Below are 18407 nucleotides of genomic sequence, written 5' to 3'. Positions count from 1 at the left end.
TTGTTGTTGCTTCCTCTTCCCATCTTTTTTGTTTCTACCAGGAGGCCCCCGTTTCTTTGTTGATTACAATTCTTCTGAAGCATGCTGGCTAGATAACCCTTCCTACTGCAGTGTGCTAGTGAGTTGCAAACAGGGGTAGCGTATGCTGGCCCCTCCCATCCTGAGCAGTCAAGCTGCTGTGGCCTGTACTGTATTATTGTGTGCCGCCTCTCCTCCAGGTCAGCCAAACTCTGAGGCTTCACTGCATTAGTGTGCTCCACTGCTGTAGGGAATTGATTTCGGATAATGTATTGGGTCTTAGCCAGGTTGTGTGACTCAGGCCTAGCTCACTCTACCAATCTGGCTTGGGAGGGGAACAACTGACTGAAGTAATTGATGCCCCTTGTAACTTGCCAGTCCTGCCCGGTCCCAGAATGTCATCTGCTGGAGCCCTTCTTACTTACCTTACTTACTCAGCACAGGTCGATGCGGCTCCCCTCCACCTCAGCTCTCCGTTCGGCTGGTCAGCACTGAGCTCAGTGTGGCTGTGCCTCTAGTGAGTCAAAGTGGCGGGACCTTGGACCGATCAGCAAGTCGCCCACTGCCGCAGGAGCACTGAACCTTTAGGTGTTCCAAAAATAGCACCGGGACTGTGTGTTTGATTGGTTCTTCTCATCTTAGTTTCTTCTTGGGATGGGAGAATTCATCTCTGTCTGTTCGGGGCTCCCCACACTGAATTATGTTGAATTCTAAGTTGACTACCTCAGGAGCTTCTGTAGCCAGCTATTATCTGTCTGCCATATTTGCTCCTTCCCTTGTCTTCCATGATTCTGATGGGTTTTCCTTTATATGTGGTTAGTCTCTTTCCTCTAACCACTTTTAATATTTTGTTCTTGTGTTGAATTTCTGGAATCTTAACTATTACGTGCCTTGGTGTAATAGCCAGATTTTTAAATCATGGCTAACTGGAATATTATATGCCTCTCTTATCTGGATGTTAAGTTCTTTTTCCATGCTTGGGAAGTTTTCTGCCATTAGTTCTCTGAACAGGTTTTTTAAAAATGTAGTTTGTGCTATTTCTTGCTTTTTGACTGATTCTGATCAATGTTATGTTATTCTTTACATCATGCAGCAGCTGTTGGATTGATTCCTCATGGTTTCTTGGTATTTTTAAGAAAGCCTTCGGGATTGCTAATCATGATCCTATCTTTTGTGTCTGATACTCTGTCTTCACATTGGCTCATTCTGCTGTACATACTTTCAGTAGAATTTTTTATCTCCTAGATACCTGTTTGAATCTGTTTCATGGATTGCATTTCTTTCTTATGTTGGGCGTTCCTGGTTTCCATGGTTTTCCTAAGCTCATTTTCTTATATGTATCTTCTCTAGAGTCACTAAACATGTCTTTCATTATGGTTACCATCTGTATAGTTACCTAAGAGATTTTTTGTTACTTTATTTTTTTCCTATAACCTCATTAATCTGGTTTGTTATTTCTGGTGTTACCACTGCAAATAGTCCAGGTGACTTTTGAATTGTTTCACCTAGTAGCCCCATGGTTTTGCCTTTCTTGAGCTGAAAATCTGGGGTTGCATCTTGGTTAAATGTTCTCTCATTTTCTATTTCTTTTTAGTTTAATCCCTGATTTGATGCTTGTAAATTGCTTATGGCAGGTAGCTTTATTGCTAGTATTTAGAAGTTACTTTCTTTTTTGATATGGGGATTGAACTCATCACCTCACGCTTGCAAAGCAGGTGCTTATGCCTGCTGAGCTAAATCCCTAGCCCTATTGCCAGTATTTAGAATCCTGAGGAAATGAGTACCTCTCGAGATGTTTTCCAGGTGTAGCTTGCTTTGGGGTTTTGAGTCTGTTGCAAGACCTATTTCTTAAACTTACTGGAGATGGGAAGTTACTGTTATTTAGTCTTCTTCCTTGTTCTTTGGCACTGGCATTTAGTATTGTTTGTGACACTTAGCAGTCTTGGTATGCCAGGAAGAACAACTGGGTAAAACAGTAATATCACCTTGGCTAAAGTAGTGTAATTAGGAATAACAATAGCATCAAACACAGCCTAGAAAATGATAAAGTGGAGTAACTATTAATTTGCTGTCTTTAATTGTATGAACTAGCCTGCACCTTTAGTTCTTCAGAAGTTCAAGCTGGTTTCTGGCTGTGAGATGAGAACCCAGTTTGTTTAATCTGCCACACTGTGTGCTTCCTGCTGGTTTAAAACTGCTTCCACCTCACCCTGACACTGAGAGCCTCTAGATGGAGACAGCAGGAAGCCGTTCTGAGTTCTAAGCTCAATTGGCCCCTCTTCAGAATGCTTGTTGGCTAATTGCCCACTTCAGGGGTATGTCAAAATCCAAGCACCTCAGTAGCCACTGTGGTACAGTCTATCTGCTGCTTTGTTCTGCTGGTACATTTCTTCATGGAGGCCTCTGGGGTCACCAGTGTCTGCAGGTTAGCACTGCTCCTCCCACACAGTGAATCAGAACTCAGGGAGAAAGTGCTGCTTACCACCATCTCCTGTGATGAAGTCTGTCTCTGTGCTCTCCTGTGGGCTTCAATTCTTGTTTCAGATCCTTGCTGGGTCCCAGGGACCCACTGCCCTCCTTCTCCTTAGGTTGCTATATTCCACTGTCAGATGTTTCTTTGCTCTTCACCACTCTGTCATCCTTTTTTCTTTTTCCATAGTGGTTGCGTTGCACCAGTAATGGAGGATGGGTTTCCTAATCTTGCCAGCCTTTGTTATTAGTTGATTTGTTGATGGTAGCCATTCTTTCTAGAGTGAGGTGGAATCTCAATTTCTTGAATGACCAGTGATGTTGAACATTTTTTATCTATTTATTGGATGTTTGTAATTATTTGTGTGAGAAATGTGATTCATTTCAGTTTCCATTTTTAAACTGGATCTTTAAGTTTGGGGGTGGGGTTTAATTTTCTTGAGTTCTTCATATATGCTAGATATTAGTCCTTTGAGGAGTAGCTGGCCGGGATTGTTTCTCATTCTGAGCATTGTTTTTTCACTCAGTTGGTTTCTTTGCTCCAGAAAAGCTTTTTAATTTGCTAAGATCCTATCAGTTGATTCTTGGTGTTACTTCTTGTGCAGCTGAAATTTTGTTCTGAAAGTCTTTGTCTACACCTCTGTCTTTAAGACTTATGTATTTTGTCTTTCAGCAAATTAAATGTTTCTGTTCTAATGTTTAGATCTTTGACCCATTTGAATTTAATGTAGTGCGTGGTAAGAGATCTAGATCTTGGTTTATCCTTTGGAATGTGGGGAGTCAGTTTTCCACACCAAGTGTAAAACTTAGTTGGGCATGGTAGTAGATGTGTAATCCCAGGACTCTAGAAGACTGAGGCAGGAAGATGGCCAAGTTGGATCCCACCTTGGGCAGTTTAGTAATTTAGTTGCTGTCTCAAAATAAAAAGCAGAGCTGGGCGTATATATACCTCAGAGCTCAGTCCCTAGTAACACAAATCAAAAACACCCTGAAAAACCAAAAACTAAAAACTGTTGTCCTAAAATGTATACCTTTTAACCCTACTTCATGAAAGAGTATAGACTTTTTACCGAACTTTTCCAGAACTCAGAGAAATTTTTTGTTTGCCTTCTCAAATACAATTCCTGCCTTTCTTTGTTATTTTGCTGTGCTAAGCATCAAACCTATGGCCTGCTATATGCTAAGCTAGTGCTCTGTCCTTTGCCCATCCAAGAATACTTTTTGTGGTGATTGCTTTTTAAATTTATCTTTTAGCTTTTATTGTTGTTGTTGTTATTATTATTATTATTATTTTGGTATTGGGGATTGATCCCGTAGGGGACCCTACCAGTGATCTATACCTGTGCCCTTGTTTTTTTGTATTTTTTTGTGGGTTTTTTTTTTTTTTTTTTTTTTTCTCTCTCTCTCTTTTTGAGATGAGGTTTTTTTTTTTTTTTTTTTTTTTTTTTGTCTTTTTCCTTTTTATCGGTACCGGGGATCGAACTCACGACTGCCTGCTTGCAAGGCAGGCGCTTATGCCGCTGAGCTAAATCCCCAGCCCTTGAGATGAGGTTTTGCTGTGCAGTTCAGGTTGGCGTTGAACTCACCTTGTAGCCTAAGTGGCCTAAAGCTCACAATGATTGTTCTGCCTCAGCCTTCCCAGTGCTGGGATTATAAGTGTGCATCACCATACTGTCTTTATTTTTATTTTGAGGCAGAATCACATTAAGTTCCCCAGGCTAGCCTTGTACTTGCAATATTCCTGTCTTAGCTTCTTGAATAGCTCAAATTATATGTATGCTATCATGCCTGACCTTAGCATGGTTTTATGTATGTTTTTGAGATACTAGAGATTGAACTACTGAGCGACATCCCCAGCCCTATTTTTATTTTGAAACAGGCCTTGCTAAGTTGCCCAGGCTGGCCTGGAACTTGGAATCCTCCTGCCTCGGCCTTCTGAATTGCTGGGATTACAGATATGCATCAGTGCTGCAAGGTTTAATATGGTTTTGATCATACTTTATTTTTAATCCAACTTTATAGGTAGATTTTAGGTATACATTATGATCACATTCATCAGAGAGGATATGTACCTGACACAGTATAAATGTTTTTCCCCATCCTCCTACCCTCCATTCAACACTTCCTCCCTTTCCCCTTAACCAAAGGTCTGTTTCCATGTTTTTCTTTTTTTCTAATTCTTCTACTTTTCCCTTCTCCTTGCCTTCACCTCTCCTGTTTCCCTCTTCATTTGAACATTTTCTCCCTTTTTCACAATACCTTCTATACATTTTGGTCTTTATTTACAATTTTGGTTTCTTACACCAGAGAAACAATGTGGTATTTACACATGTGTGTTCAGTTTATTTCACTTTAGAGTATGGCCTCAAGGTGTATTCATTTTCCTAGAAATGTCTGGAGTATATCCTTTTTGGCAGAGTAGTACTCCATTGTATTAAAAAAAAATCACATCTTTATCCATTCACCAGTTGATTGGCCTCTGGATTGTTTCCAAACTGTGGTACTAAAAACATAGGTGTGCATATATCACTGTGGTATAATGCTTTTTTTGGAACGATACCCAGGAGAGTAAAGATTAGGTCAAATGGAACATCTGTGCTAAGTTTTTGAAGAATCTCCACAGTGATTTCCACAGTGTTTACACCACTTTACGCTTCCACCAGCAGTCGAGAAGTGTTCTTTTCCCCCACAGCCCTTCCAACATTTGTTATTTGTTGACTTCTTGATAGTGATCCCTCTTTCTCAGGTGAGATAGAATCTCATCTCAGATGCCCGATTTTGGATTAAGGTCTTTACATTTGGGAGGTCTGATTGGTTTTTTTTTTTTAGTTCTTTATATGTTCTTGATAGTGATTCTTTGTGTTATTTTTTTATTCTGTTGATAGTTTCTCTTGCTGTGCAAAAGCTTTTTAATAGGATGAGATCCCAGTTGTTAATTCTTTGTGATAGTTTCTGTGCAGTTGGGGTTTATTCATAAAGTCTTTGCCTACACCAATGTCTTCAAGAGTTTTACATACTCTTTCAGCAGATTTAATGTTTCTCTTTTAATATTTAGATCTTTGATTCATTCCTAATTTAGTTTAGTGCATGGTGAAAGATAATGGGTCCAACTTCAGTCTTTGGTATGTGCAGGGCCAGTTTTTCCAGCATCATTTATTAAAGAGCTATCTTTCTTCCAGTGAATGTGTTTGGCACCTTTGTCAAGGAAAGGTGGCTTAGTATGTCTGGAGTTGTTTCTGCATCTTGTAATCTGTTCCACTGATCTTTGGGTCTTTTTTCTTTTGCCAGTACCATGCTGTTTTTATCACAGTAGCTTTATAGTAAATTTCAAGTCAGGGATTGTGATGCCCCCTGCCTTGCCTTTGTTGCCCAAGATTTGCTTTGCTATTCTAGGTTTCTTGTGGTTCTAGATGAATTTTAGGATTGTTTTCTCTAATTCTGTGAAATATGCTATTGAAATTTTGATTGGGATTGCATTAAACCTGTGTGACAGTTTTGGAAGTATGGCCTTTTTCACTATATTGATTCTTCCTACTCAAGAGCATGGAATGTCTCTCCATTTCTGTTATCCTCTTCAATCTCCTTTTTCAGAGTATTGTAGTTTTTAATGAGGAACTTTATGTCCTTTGTTAGAACAATTCCTAGGTATTTCAGTTTTTTGGATGCAATCATAAAAGGTAGTTTCTCTGATTTTGTTATTCATGTAAGACAAGTCTTTGATTTTTGAGTGTTGACTTTGTATCCAGCTATACTACTGAATTTACTTTTAAGTCTATCAGTTCTTTAGTGTAGTTTTTTGGGTTGTCTATGTAGAGTATCTTATCATGTGCATATAATGATAGTTTTAACTTCTTCCCTTCCCTGTTTTATTCCTCTTATTTCTTTCTCTTGTCTAACTGCTGCAGCTAAAGTTTCCAGCTAAAGTTACATGAGAGTGGAGACAGTGGACGCGCTTGTCTTGTTCCTGATTTTAGAGAGAAAATTTTTAGTTTTTGTCCATTTAACATGAGGTTGGCTGTTGATTTGTCATAGATGACTCTTATCAAATTGAGATAAAGACCATGTATTCCAATATTTTTGTAGGGTTTTTATCACAAATGGGTGCTGGACTTTGTCAAAAGCTTTTTCTGATACCTGATTGAATGGACAACTACTGTGAAGATAACAAGATGTACTATGGCACTCATTACTGTTCCCGATAACCTGCTGTGAAGTTCTGTACCAATTTCACTGCACTGTCTCGATTGGCTTTGTTCTGTCTTCTTCTGTTGTGTTTTACCACCCTCCAAAAAAAAAAAAAAAGCTTTCTCTGCATCTGTTGAGACGATCATATGATTTTTGTCCTTGGCTATGTTAATATGGTATATTACATTTATTGATTTATGTATGTTAAACCATCCCTGAATCGCTGGGATGAATCCCAGTTAATCATTGTGTATAATCTTCTTGATGATGTGCTGTATTCTATTTGCCAGTATCTTATTGAGGAGTTTTGCATCTATGTTCATTAGGGAAATTGACCTGTAATTCTCTTTTTTAATTGGGTCTTTTTCTGGTGTTTGTATTAGGGTAATGCTTGCTTCCAGGAATGAATTTGAGAGTTTTGACTGTAGCTTTGTACATGTGGTAGTACATTATAAGAAAATTGAAGACAGGAAAGTGATAGTGAGTATCTTAGGATGATAGACTTAGAAAATTTTTGTTTTGTTCTTAGATTCAAGTTTTTTGTAGTTGCTGTTATTTAATTTTATAATGTTATTTTTCATTTAAGTTATACACATGTATGAAAAAAGTGTTGAAAAATAAGAAAAAGATTAAGAAATTAATTTTGACTACATCTCCAAAACCCACCATTATCGGTACTTCTGGAACATTAAAAAAAAATTAGTGCTGGGCATTGGATGTAACTTTATATGCTGTGCCCTGAGTTCCAGCACAACCACCAAAAAGGTAGAAAAAATAGTAGGGTATGTTAAAAAATTATTAGGTTAACCTTGTTTTGTGTTGTCATGTTTCATTTCAGGTCCTGAAAATCCTTGGTTGATTCAAGCTTATGTGTCAGCAGCTAGACATCCTTTTGCCTCTGTGGTGGCTCAGGAGGTTTTTCAGAGTGGAATTATTCCTTCAGAAACCGACTTTCGTATCTACAGAGATTTTGGTAACATTCCAGGTACTTTACCAGTAGTTGTAGGCTATTATACAATATTGATTCATTAGAAGTGGCCTTCACTGCTGGAAAGTTTTTGAGTAAACAGCATTTTCTGAGAACACATTCTTTATATGAGAGCACTTTCTAGCACTCTTGATTTCTTAGTACTTTCCTTTTTTAAACTCTATGCCAATATAAATTTTTGCTAATATAAAATTTTGCCTCTGTATCTTCTTGTCCTATAATGTGATAGAAGAGAGAACAACAGTGTAATACTTTATTCCCAAAGTGATAACAGGATCTGCTTGGGATCTTTGACTTGCCCAGTTGTTTTGCTTGCCAACCCCTCTGGTGATGTGTTCAGCGTAGGTCAGCGATGGCCAGTGTTTTATAGAACAAGTGCCAAACTCCAGCGCAAAACCCACTTAACATTGCAATGTGCCCACATTGCAATTATACCCAAATACTGGAGTTTTAGTTTGGAAAAAACTATCATTAACATCTTTTGTCTTAAAAATACAATGACATGTGTGTCATAGGCTTAGGTGAAGCTAAAATTTGGCTTTGGCTTGACAAACAGACAGCTGGTCAAGGTTTTTTCTTTTTGTGTCACTGGGAATAGAACCCAGGACCTTGTGTATGCTAGGCAAAGGTTCTATCACTAGGCTACAGCCCATTGCCCCAGATAGCAAAGTTTCAATGACACACAAACTCATTTGTTTGATGTGTGATGTCTTACGTATTGAATTATGTACCATAACTATAGATTTTCTAAGAATATGAAGGAGAATTTGTCATTCATTCTTAAATATGACAAAGGAGTCACTACTTCTTTGACATTTTATCTTTTTTCGGAATGTAATACAGTAGTACCTTGGTTCACAAACTCAATTCTTTCTATAGTTTTAGTCATAAATCCAACTGAATGAGAATTGAATCAAATTTCCCCCTAAGGTTAACATTGAACCAAACCATTGAATTTGCTTTATTTCTCATATAGCTTGGTTTGCAACCAGAATCATGGAAAGAATCAAGCTCATGAACTGAGTTACCACTGAGCTGTCCTACAGCAAGGTTGGTCTTCAAAGCAAACTGACTTATTTTTCCTGTGTTTTAGGAATAGACTTAGCTTTTATTGAGAATGGTTACATTTATCACACCAAGTATGACACAGCAGACAGAATTCTAACAGACTCCATTCAGAGAGCAGGTTGGTATTTCAAGTTTGAATTTTATATTGTAAAACAAAATAATAGATACGACCTAAAAATGTATAAATACTCTGCAGCCAGTGCATTAGAAAAGTGCTTTGTGATGGAATGAGTTAGGGATTTGGAGTTTGAGAGATGAAGGCTTACATTTTAGTTCTTTCTAGCTTTAACAGTTCAAAACATGCATGTATTTATTGTGAGGATTTGGAAAGGGAGTTCCTAGGTTTATGGTAAGATTACTGAACAGTAAGAGTACAGCCAACACTGTAAATTGGAGGTAGGAGTGGGACACAATTGTGGGCAGTTTCCTTGGTGTGGAAAACAGTTACGTGAATCCATGGTGAGGTAGCATGGGAGCGGGTGAGAACTCATAGGACAGGGAGTTAAGAGTGCTTTCCAGAGAGTTCCAGAAAAGTCAGGCTTTGGCCTGTGGAGGAAAGAGGATGTATTCCAAGTTAGAATACAACATGAGAAGAATGTGTTTGTAGGAGGCTGATTTTGAGTAGTTGCTGGCCTAGAATGAAATCGTATCTTCAGAAATAGAGGGAAGCAGGAGGGTAGGAAACTTTGCTTATTCATATCCTTTCCAGCTGGGTTTTTTTTTTTTTTTTTTTTTGGTATGGGGATTGAACTCACGACTGTGACCTTACAAGGCAAGCACTTACGCCTGCTGAGCTAAATCCCCAGCCCCCAACTGTTTGTTTATTCAGATAATAGATGGTTTATTTTTGCTTTGTATAGTTGTACATGTAAATTACCTTCAAATAACTTACTTAGCTTTGTTATCTTTCTTTACCAACAGGTGACAACATTTTAGCAGTTTTAAAATACTTAGCTACATCTGATATGCTGGCTTTTTCTTCTGAGTATCGACATGGGAAAATGGTCTTCTTTGATGTGCTTGGCTTGTTTGTCATTGCTTACCCGTATCGTATTGGCTCAATAATAAACTGTATGGTGGTGATGGCTGTTGTTTTGTACCTGGGCAAGAAACTGTTGCAGTTCAAACATAAGAGTAAGTATTTTCCTCTAAAGTTGTAACTACTGGCATGGTACAGGATTTCCTTGAAGTTTTTTTTTTAGTCAGTGTGCCTATATTGTCCCAGGTAGTTAAAAATCTTAAAATTGTGCTTGATATAATATTATAAAAAGTTCTTAAATAAATAGTATGTTGATATACTCATATTTTTATGCTTTGTAAGCAGAAAATTTTAGTGAACCTCATAGAAATAGCAAATAGGAAACAATAAAAGACAGTTTGTTTAGATTGACTTTTCATGAAAAGTCCTAATGGATAGTCTTTCCTGTTGGGCATGGTGGCACATGCCTGTAATCTCAGCACGCAGGAGGCTGAGGCAGGAGGATTTCTGTGAATTCAGGGACAGTCAAGACTGTAGTTCTAGGCTAGTCTGTGCTACATAGTGAGACCCTATCTCAACAGCAAAAACCTTTTTTTTTATAGAGCAGTACCGCACTGTTTTGAAGTGTGAATGAACTGCTTTTGGTTAAATTGGTCCCTTCTGATTGAAATATTTTGGCTTGACATGTTTTAGATTCAATTTGTCATGTGCTATTACAAAATGAAATATTCAGCACTAATTTAAATGACTATCACTTATTTTTTCCAAGTCTGTATTTTCCTACGTTAGCTTCTGTTAGCCAAATTTTACATGAAACTTTGCCTTCCATCCTTGCTAATATTTTCATACATTAAGTATTCCAAAGTTGATGGAGATTAAAACTATCCACTTGCTCGGTAAGTGTTCCTTGAATATTATCTTTGGTGTTTTCCCTGTGTTCAACTAGGACATTCCAGTACTTTTCTTTTTTTTTTTCTTTTATTTTTTTTACCAGTACCGGGGATCGAACTCACGACGGCCTGCTTGCAAGGCAGGTGCTTATGCCGCTGAGCTAAATTCCCAGCCCCCATTCCAGTACTTTTCAATTACAGTGGTGAATTTTTCAGCATTTCCCCCTTTAACTCTACTGTTTTATAATGGGTTTGATGAATATAATGACTTGTGACTTTTTGTTTTCTCTTCATTAGCTGTTAACTACACAAAGGACTTCTTGTGTGGAATTGGCATAACTTTCATTAGCTGGTTTACTAGCCTCGTTATGGTTCTCATCATAGCAGTGTTCGTCTCTCTTATTGGACAGTCTCTGTCATGGTACAACCACTTCTATGTCTCCATTTGTCTGTATGGAACTGCAGCTGCAGCCAAAATAATACTCATACATACTCTTGCAAAAAGATTTTATTACGTGGTAAGTAATAGGCTTTTTTTTTTTTTTTTCCTGCTTTTAGGGAAAAAAGTCAAATGGGCCATTAACACACAGCAAATACTTGTTGCTGAAAGGAATCTTGCACTTTTTCTCTCATTTTTTTTCTTTTACCTGTATGTTTGTTGATACAGATTTTGATAGCATATATGTCGTTAAGGACACATGCTAGGGGAAAAGGCAGGAAGAAAAATGGTTCTAAGTGATTTATACTGAATGTTAGAGAATGCTGTCACATTGTTACAGTTTCAGTGGTATAAATTTGGTAAAAATATAAAGAATTAAGGTTATGAAACAACAACTAAACATGAAATATACTAAGAGTCACACTTTCTTGTTTTCTAGGGAATCAAGGGGTAAGCTCCCTTATTTTTAAGATAGCCAGTCTGCTTTTCAGTTTGTACTGGTAGGGAGAAGATTAGGGAAATGGAAGAAGTAATCCAGCATTTTTCTACTAGGATGTCTCTGGTCTCAGTTTCAGTTAATGAGGTGAGATGGTATAAGGAACGTTTCTGTGTTAGCAGCCCTATTGAAGAAAGGTTTTTTTGAGGGTAGCTATTGGGCTTAGTTCCTCATGTGTATTCTCAGTGTAGCCGTTATAACTGGAGTGTGATTGAATATTTTTGATTGGGCCAGGTGTGGGATAAAAATGCCTAGTGAAGTTCAACTTCCAATAATTTCAGTGATCTGGTTGTAACACTGGGCTGCAAACACAGTGGAAACAGTAATGTGTTTCATTTTCAGTTCAGATACATTCTTTAAACAGTTAATAGGCATGGTACCATGAGGAAACTATGTGATACATTAATAAGAATGTGATCTCTTTGAGAAGTGAACAGTTTCATTTGGGAAGAGATGCAAGCCATGTTGATTGTAGTACATTGTGGAGTAAAGCGAAATAGAAAGATACGTAGGCAGTGCTTTAGGAATACAGGCACCGCAGAGATGAATTTTGCTTGTGGAAGTCAAGAAGGCTTATTGAAAGAGATGATGACATTTGAATAGGGTTTTTGAAGCAGTAATAGAAATTTATTAGATAGAATGGGTTGATAAACAGTCAAGATGGAGATATACAAGGTGTATTTGGGTGACAATCAGTAAAAGCTCCATGGGGGTAAAGAGAAAGTATGGATAGTGCAGTAACCAGAAAGCAGGCTGGGAGCATGACCCTAAATGTCAGTGGGACCACCTTTTTTTTTTTTTTTTTTTAAAGCAGGATAGAGATTTTGTGATTTAGTAGGAAAATTTGTAACACTGAATAGAGTGGTTTGGAATAGTGCAGGAATGTGAGGGCTAAATGGAGGCAAGGATGAAAATAGATTTGAGAGGTGTTTATCTTTGGTGCAGTTTGAGTACTTGCTGTAGAACATTTTCTTTCCTTTTTTCTCCCCCCAGCAGTTAGAAGGCATGGTACCATGCCTGGGATTCATCCTAGGGTGTCCCCACTGAGCTACATTCCTAGCCCTTATCCGTTTTTGAGACAGTGTCTCACTAAATCACTAAACTGCCCAAGCTGGGCTTGTTTTTTTGTTTTGTTTTTGAGACAAGAACTCCCCCCAACCCCTACAGGCTGGCCTTGTAGTTACTGTATAACCCAGGCGGACCTTTAACTTGTGGTGATCCTTCTGTCTCAGCCTCCATAGTGCTGAGATTACAGGTGTGCACCACCATGCCTGGCTGAAGACCAAGCCTCTTGATTAACTGCAGCCTGTCTTTTAGTGTGTATGGAACTTGTCATATATGAACTTTAACTTGTTCTGAAAACTTGTAACAGAAACTTTGAGCTCTTGAAATAAAGCCCCTTGGGATAAATAGAAATAAGGCAGAAGAAAAGAAAGCTTTAAAGACATCTATTTACATTTTGATATTTATGCACTGTAGTTACAACTTTCACATTTGCATTGATAAACTGCCTCCTACAGATACTAAAATGTATTATGTTTATAAGACAGCTTTTTCCCTGAAGATTGCTGTCCATGAGCCCTCTGACTTCAAGTCTTAAAAAGTGTAGCTCAGGGGGCTGGGGATTTAGCTCAGTGGCATAAGCGCCTGCCTTGAAAGCAGGCAGTCGTGAGTTCGATCCCTGGTACCGATAAAAAGGAAAAAGACAAAAAAAAAAAAAAAAAAGTGTAGCTCAGATTTTATATGAAAGCACTAGGAATACAAGAGGGGAGGGCAAAGGTGACCAGTTGGGGATAGGAAGGACTCCAGAAACTCACACTGTGCCCATCATAGCCATGAGGTGCGCCATGTGGACTTGCAGTGTTTGTTCCTTCACACCCTATCCTTCCCTATTCTTCTGGTTTGCTCCTCAGTCTTTGAAAATAAACAGGAAAAGCTTGCAGAAATTGATGTGTTTAGGAGGACTCCTTTTGTTTAAGAATATTTCCAAGGATTACTTTTAGCCCTGTGAGAGAAAAGCATAGATTAGATATAGCTTTCCTTACATCTTTTGAAATTACCCTTCCTGTGCAGTAGTTTTGAATTTACTCTGTAGGACTGAAGTTTGTGTTTACTTTGTCTGTTCAAAGCATAGACTCTGCTAAACAGAATGTGGCTTGTTTATCAATGACCTGTAAATGAGACTGTTTATTTTTCTTTCTTTCAGAATGCCAGTGACCAGTATCTGGGAGAAGTGTTTTTTGACGTCTCACTGTTTGTGCATTGTAGTTTTCTTGTCATGTTCACTTACCACGGACTTTGCTCAGCGTTCATTAGTGCTATCTGGGTAGCATTTCCTTTGCTCACAAAGTTCTCCATTCATAAGGAGTTTAAGCGGCATGGTAGGGAAATTAGTTTTGATACAGATGAAAAATACTTTAAAATATATAAGACTTTCAGCAACTTTGTTTTATTGAGTAGCCTTTCCAAATAATAATAATAGTTATAATTTTTGTTGTTTTTTTGAGACAGTGTCTTGCTGTGTAGGTTATACTGGCCTTAAACTCACTATGGAGCCCACGGTGGCCTCACACTCATGGCAAGTCTCCTGCCTCAGCCACCTGGGTGTTTTTTGTTTTGTTTTGTTTGTTTGTTTTGAGATAATAGGGTCTCACCATGTTTCCCAGGCTGGCCTTGAACTTGCGATCCTTCCAACTTGGCCTTCTATAACTGGTATTATAGGACTGTGCCATTATGTCCAACCCTTAAATTTTTATACCATGTACTTTTTCATACCATATACATTTTTATCTTACCATGTAGCCCATCTCTTTCTCATGTTTTTGAACACATACTAATATATTACTGATATATTTTAATTTTCCTTGTATTTTATCCTTTCCCAATGAAATTTCATTAAAGTGGTTTTTTTTTGGTACTGGGAATCAAACTCATGACCTTGTACTTGCCAGGCGGGCGCTGTGCTGCTGAGCTATGTCCCTGGCCTAGAATTTTGTTATTTCACTGGATACACATGTATCAAAGGGCAAGTATCACATCTAAACTAATCTCTGTTAGATGCCAAGACGATAAAAATCTGTAATTCATGGTGGCATTTCATAGTTGCCTTTTCTTTCTCTTTCTTCTAGGTGCCCAAGGAAAGTTTGTTGTCTTTTACCTTTTGGGGATGTTTATTCCTTATATTTATGGAATGTACCTCATCTGGGCAGTATTTGAGATGTTTACTCCTATCCTTGGGAGAAGTGGTTCAGAAATTCCACCTGATATTGTGCTGGCATCCATTTTGGCTGTTTGTACAATGATGCTGTCTTCCTATTTTGTAAGAAAACATTTTGTTTTTTAAAAATATGAATATATGATGAATTTAGCAGGTTTTATATTTTGAAAGTCTTACGCAAAAAAAAAAAAAAATGGTGAATGGTTGTGTATCTTGTGGGCTCATTATATATGGTCCGGATAGTTTTTCTTTGTTCTTGTTGCTGTGGTTTTAATTTTTGCCTCTTCATCTTTCCAGATCCGCTCATTAGACCCCTTTTCAAATGGTCTTTTAAACTGTCTGAATGTGAATTTTTAGAATGCATACCAACTGAGAATTGTTGGAGATTCCCTTTAGAACAGTTCGTTAGCACAGTTTCTGAGTATGTTTGTTAGAGGCAATGTTAATAAATACATAGTAATTTTGTTAGTATCATTAGAGCTATGGGAGGGAAAACTAATTTTGATGAGGCTTCTTAAAATTCATTATAAATTCATTAATTGCGTCTGTCTCTTTGAGTGACACACAATTATGACACCCAAACATGCCTTCATTTACCAAGTAATAAAGTATATCACTGTCCTTGTCAGTGTTCAATTTGCTGTGTCAGTTTTGGAAAAACTTTGCTGTCTTTGCTCTCCCCTTGGGAAACTCTAGGTGGCAGAAAAGATAGTGACACTGAGTTAAAACTGGAACCCCCAGTCAGGGTTCTACTCTTGGTATGTTGTCCATTCCTTCAAGTCTCAGTGCGAGCTTCTCTAGACAAGGCAGGTTTCTGTTTTATGTCTCTTTTAATTGGAATTCTAAGATAAGGAGTGCTACTGAATACCCACTTCTTGATCTTTAAGGCTAAAGGACCAAATAGAAAAAGTAATTAAGATTTTACTGCAGCTCATTTCTTCATGGAGATACATGATAGTGAGCTTCTTTATACTGTATATTTAAGGGCATCTTTGTGATAGTTAGGTTCTGAAGACTGAAGGAGGTAATGGAATTCCACAACCATGGTCAACACAATCCACCAAAACCCGTTCCATGGCCAGTAAAGCTTCATGTATGTGGCTTTGCAAATACACCCATGTAGAATAATTCTTATGCACATGATTATTTGAGGTAGCTGCAGTCCTAAAAGAAACCTTAGTATTCCAGCCATTTCACCTTTAAGATAGTGATTAGTTCCTTATTGGTATTTATAAGGATTAATTGAAAGTTCTAAGTGTTCTTTGCCATATGGTTTACTTCTTCTGGTTTTATTATTAACTCTTAGATCCTCTGTATTTTAAGATAGGTTTGCTGTTAAGATTAAAGGAGATAGTGAAGATAGATGGAATTCTTGTCTAATGTTGACTAAGTTAGAAATTGGACCCCCTTCAGGGTATTTATTGGAAATTATTGGTGCCTATAAAAGATGACTTAGGTATGGGACATTTATTTATTTTTTGTTTTATTTTATTTTATTTGTTTTATTTTGGTACCAGTGAACTCATAACCTCATGCTCACCAGGTAAGTGCTTACTCCATTGAGCTAAATCCCTGGCGCAAGTGTGGGACATTTAAATTCTGCTTCATTGAAGAAGTGAGGGGGTGGGGATTTAACTCAGCTGCATAAGCATCTGCCTGATGAGCGCAAGGTTGTGAGTTCGATCTTTGTACAAAAAAAAGGAAAAGAAAGTGAAGTTTCTCCTGAAAACTTTCACAGTGGACACCGAAAATGTTTTCTAAAGAATGGACAACTTTGAAACCAGAAAATTAAAATATATTAATTCATTAGAAAATTATTTCATTGGGAAAATTTTCAAAAGTATCTCTTGAAATATTTTAAAAACCTTGTTTAATTTTTATTATGTGAAATGGATCTCTTTTTGATACTTTTGGTTACCATTCTCTTCATTTTCTTATTTATGTGTAGTAATGTTAAAGATAGTGGCTTAATTAACAGTGAAAGTGTCTTCCTTAGGTAATAGAGAATTAGAACTACAGTGCTTACTCAGCTTTGCTTTCAGTCCTTGGGGATATAGTAAATACATTTTCTAGAAAGCGGTTAAATTTCTGTCAGGTTACCAGTTTAACATGCTTTCTGGGTTACTTTTGGTGGGCTGTCATGATTATATTCATTTGACAGTGCTGAAATGGACTGACTGCTATAGGAGTGAAATAGGAAGGAAGAGGTTTAGCTTGGCATGGTGGCACATTCCAGTAATTCCAGCTGAGGAGAATTCTTTTACTTTGTATAGTACAGTAGACTATGAATATTTGCTTAATCTTCCATTTTCTTCAAATGATAAAAATATTCTTGCATTCATGTTGTTTTCTCCCTACTAAACCTAGGTGGTGAGGCTATTAATTAGATAAAGAAGGCCAAAGTTTTAGATCATTGTCTGTCAGAATGGCTTTATTTCACATCATTTCAGACCCTAAAGGAAACTGTAAATGTGTCTGTTGAGTCTTATGTGAGGCCTCTTTAGTTCTTAATTCAGTGATCTGGTTACAGATAAAAGGTTTAGTAATATTTAGTGTTTTGTGGAAGTCAGTCTTGAGACTGTTTTAATTCTGTTGACACTTTTGACTTACCATCTAATGGGACAGTATTACTTTGCAATAGTTTTTTGTAAAGTACAAGTCCACAGGCAGTCTTGAAAGACATATCTAACTGCTAGTTTATATGAATCCAGATTTTAGGCACAGTATAGCAACATTATGAGGGGAATTTGAGTTTTATTGAAACAGGTCTGCTTAAGTATAAAAAGGTTGTATTTGGTAGTTTTATTTTTTATTTTTTATATTGTGGTGTACTGAGGATTGAAGCCATAGTCTTGGCATTGAGCTACATCCTCCATTCCCTTTTAAAATTTTATTATTATTTTTGGTACTGGGGATTGAACCCAGGTTCTCTGTACTGAACTATATCCCTGTTTAGACAAGGTCTTGTTAAGTTGCCCTGTTGGAACTTGAACTTTCTATCCTCCTGCCCCAGTTTGCCAAAGGGCTGGGATTACAAACATTTATGATCAAGTTTATGTCTCACTTAAGTTTCCTAGGATAGACTTGAATTTGGTAATTGTTCTGCCTTAGCCTCTTAGTGTGTTAGGATTACTGGTGTGTGCTGCAATGCCTAGTCTGTTTGGTAATTTAATGAAACCCTTAGAACCCTAATTTTTGGTGCAGTCCAGTGGTACCTGCTGTAAAGTTTTCATTATTGAAGAACATTGATAAAGTTAAATAAAATAAGGTAATGACTTGGCTGGTGGTGTGTTTATTATATTCTCTGTTCTCTTTGTTGATTGATCACAAAAACACAGTGCTCAGTTTCTTTTATTCCCTGTTGCTTTCTGGCTGTCTGTCAGAAGGTACCAGCCTGGCCAATTGGAATAATCTGTCATTTTCTAGGCTTTGACTTGTGATGGAAATCCTCTAGAATTAGTGCTTTATTTTCACATGCTGATCAACTTTCTTCATTGTTTGTTGGATAATACTTGTTACAAAATAAAGTCAGAAAAACCATCTATCTGAATGGGGCACAATAGCACATGGCTGTAATCCTAGTACTCACTGAAGCTGAGGCAGGAGGATCACCATTTCCACTCCTGCTATATAATGCAATGTGACCCTGTTTCAAAAT

At 37.5% G+C, this 18407-nt stretch overlaps 1 protein-coding gene across 6 annotated transcripts in view; it reads left to right on the top strand.

The window, feature by feature from the left end:
• Ermp1 (endoplasmic reticulum metallopeptidase 1) overlaps positions 1 to 18407 on the top strand; it is a 79862-nt gene that overhangs the window by 20696 nt on the left and 40759 nt on the right. For all 6 annotated transcript variants that reach the window (XR_010048129.1, XR_010048127.1, XM_063250794.1 and 3 more), the window contains exons 5-10: positions 7511 to 7657; positions 8754 to 8846; positions 9650 to 9862; positions 10895 to 11115; positions 13739 to 13913; positions 14661 to 14851. Coding sequence is in view for 4 of the 6 variants with exons in the window: in XM_063250794.1 (XP_063106864.1) it covers positions 7511 to 7657; positions 8754 to 8846; positions 9650 to 9862; positions 10895 to 11115; positions 13739 to 13913; positions 14661 to 14851 (1040 nt within the window). In the remaining 2 variants the exon portion in view is untranslated. The remainder of the gene's footprint in view (positions 1 to 7510; positions 7658 to 8753; positions 8847 to 9649; positions 9863 to 10894; positions 11116 to 13738; positions 13914 to 14660; positions 14852 to 18407) is intronic.

This window comes from Cavia porcellus, unplaced genomic scaffold (genome assembly GCF_034190915.1).
Source record: "Cavia porcellus strain 051 isolate PalLab524CR breed Dunkin Hartley unplaced genomic scaffold, mCavPor4.1 scaffold_1, whole genome shotgun sequence".
NCBI classification, from domain to species: domain Eukaryota; kingdom Metazoa; phylum Chordata; class Mammalia; order Rodentia; family Caviidae; genus Cavia; species Cavia porcellus.
The sequence above is the reverse complement of the archived record's forward strand: the minus strand, read 5'-3'. Positions and strand labels throughout refer to the sequence as shown.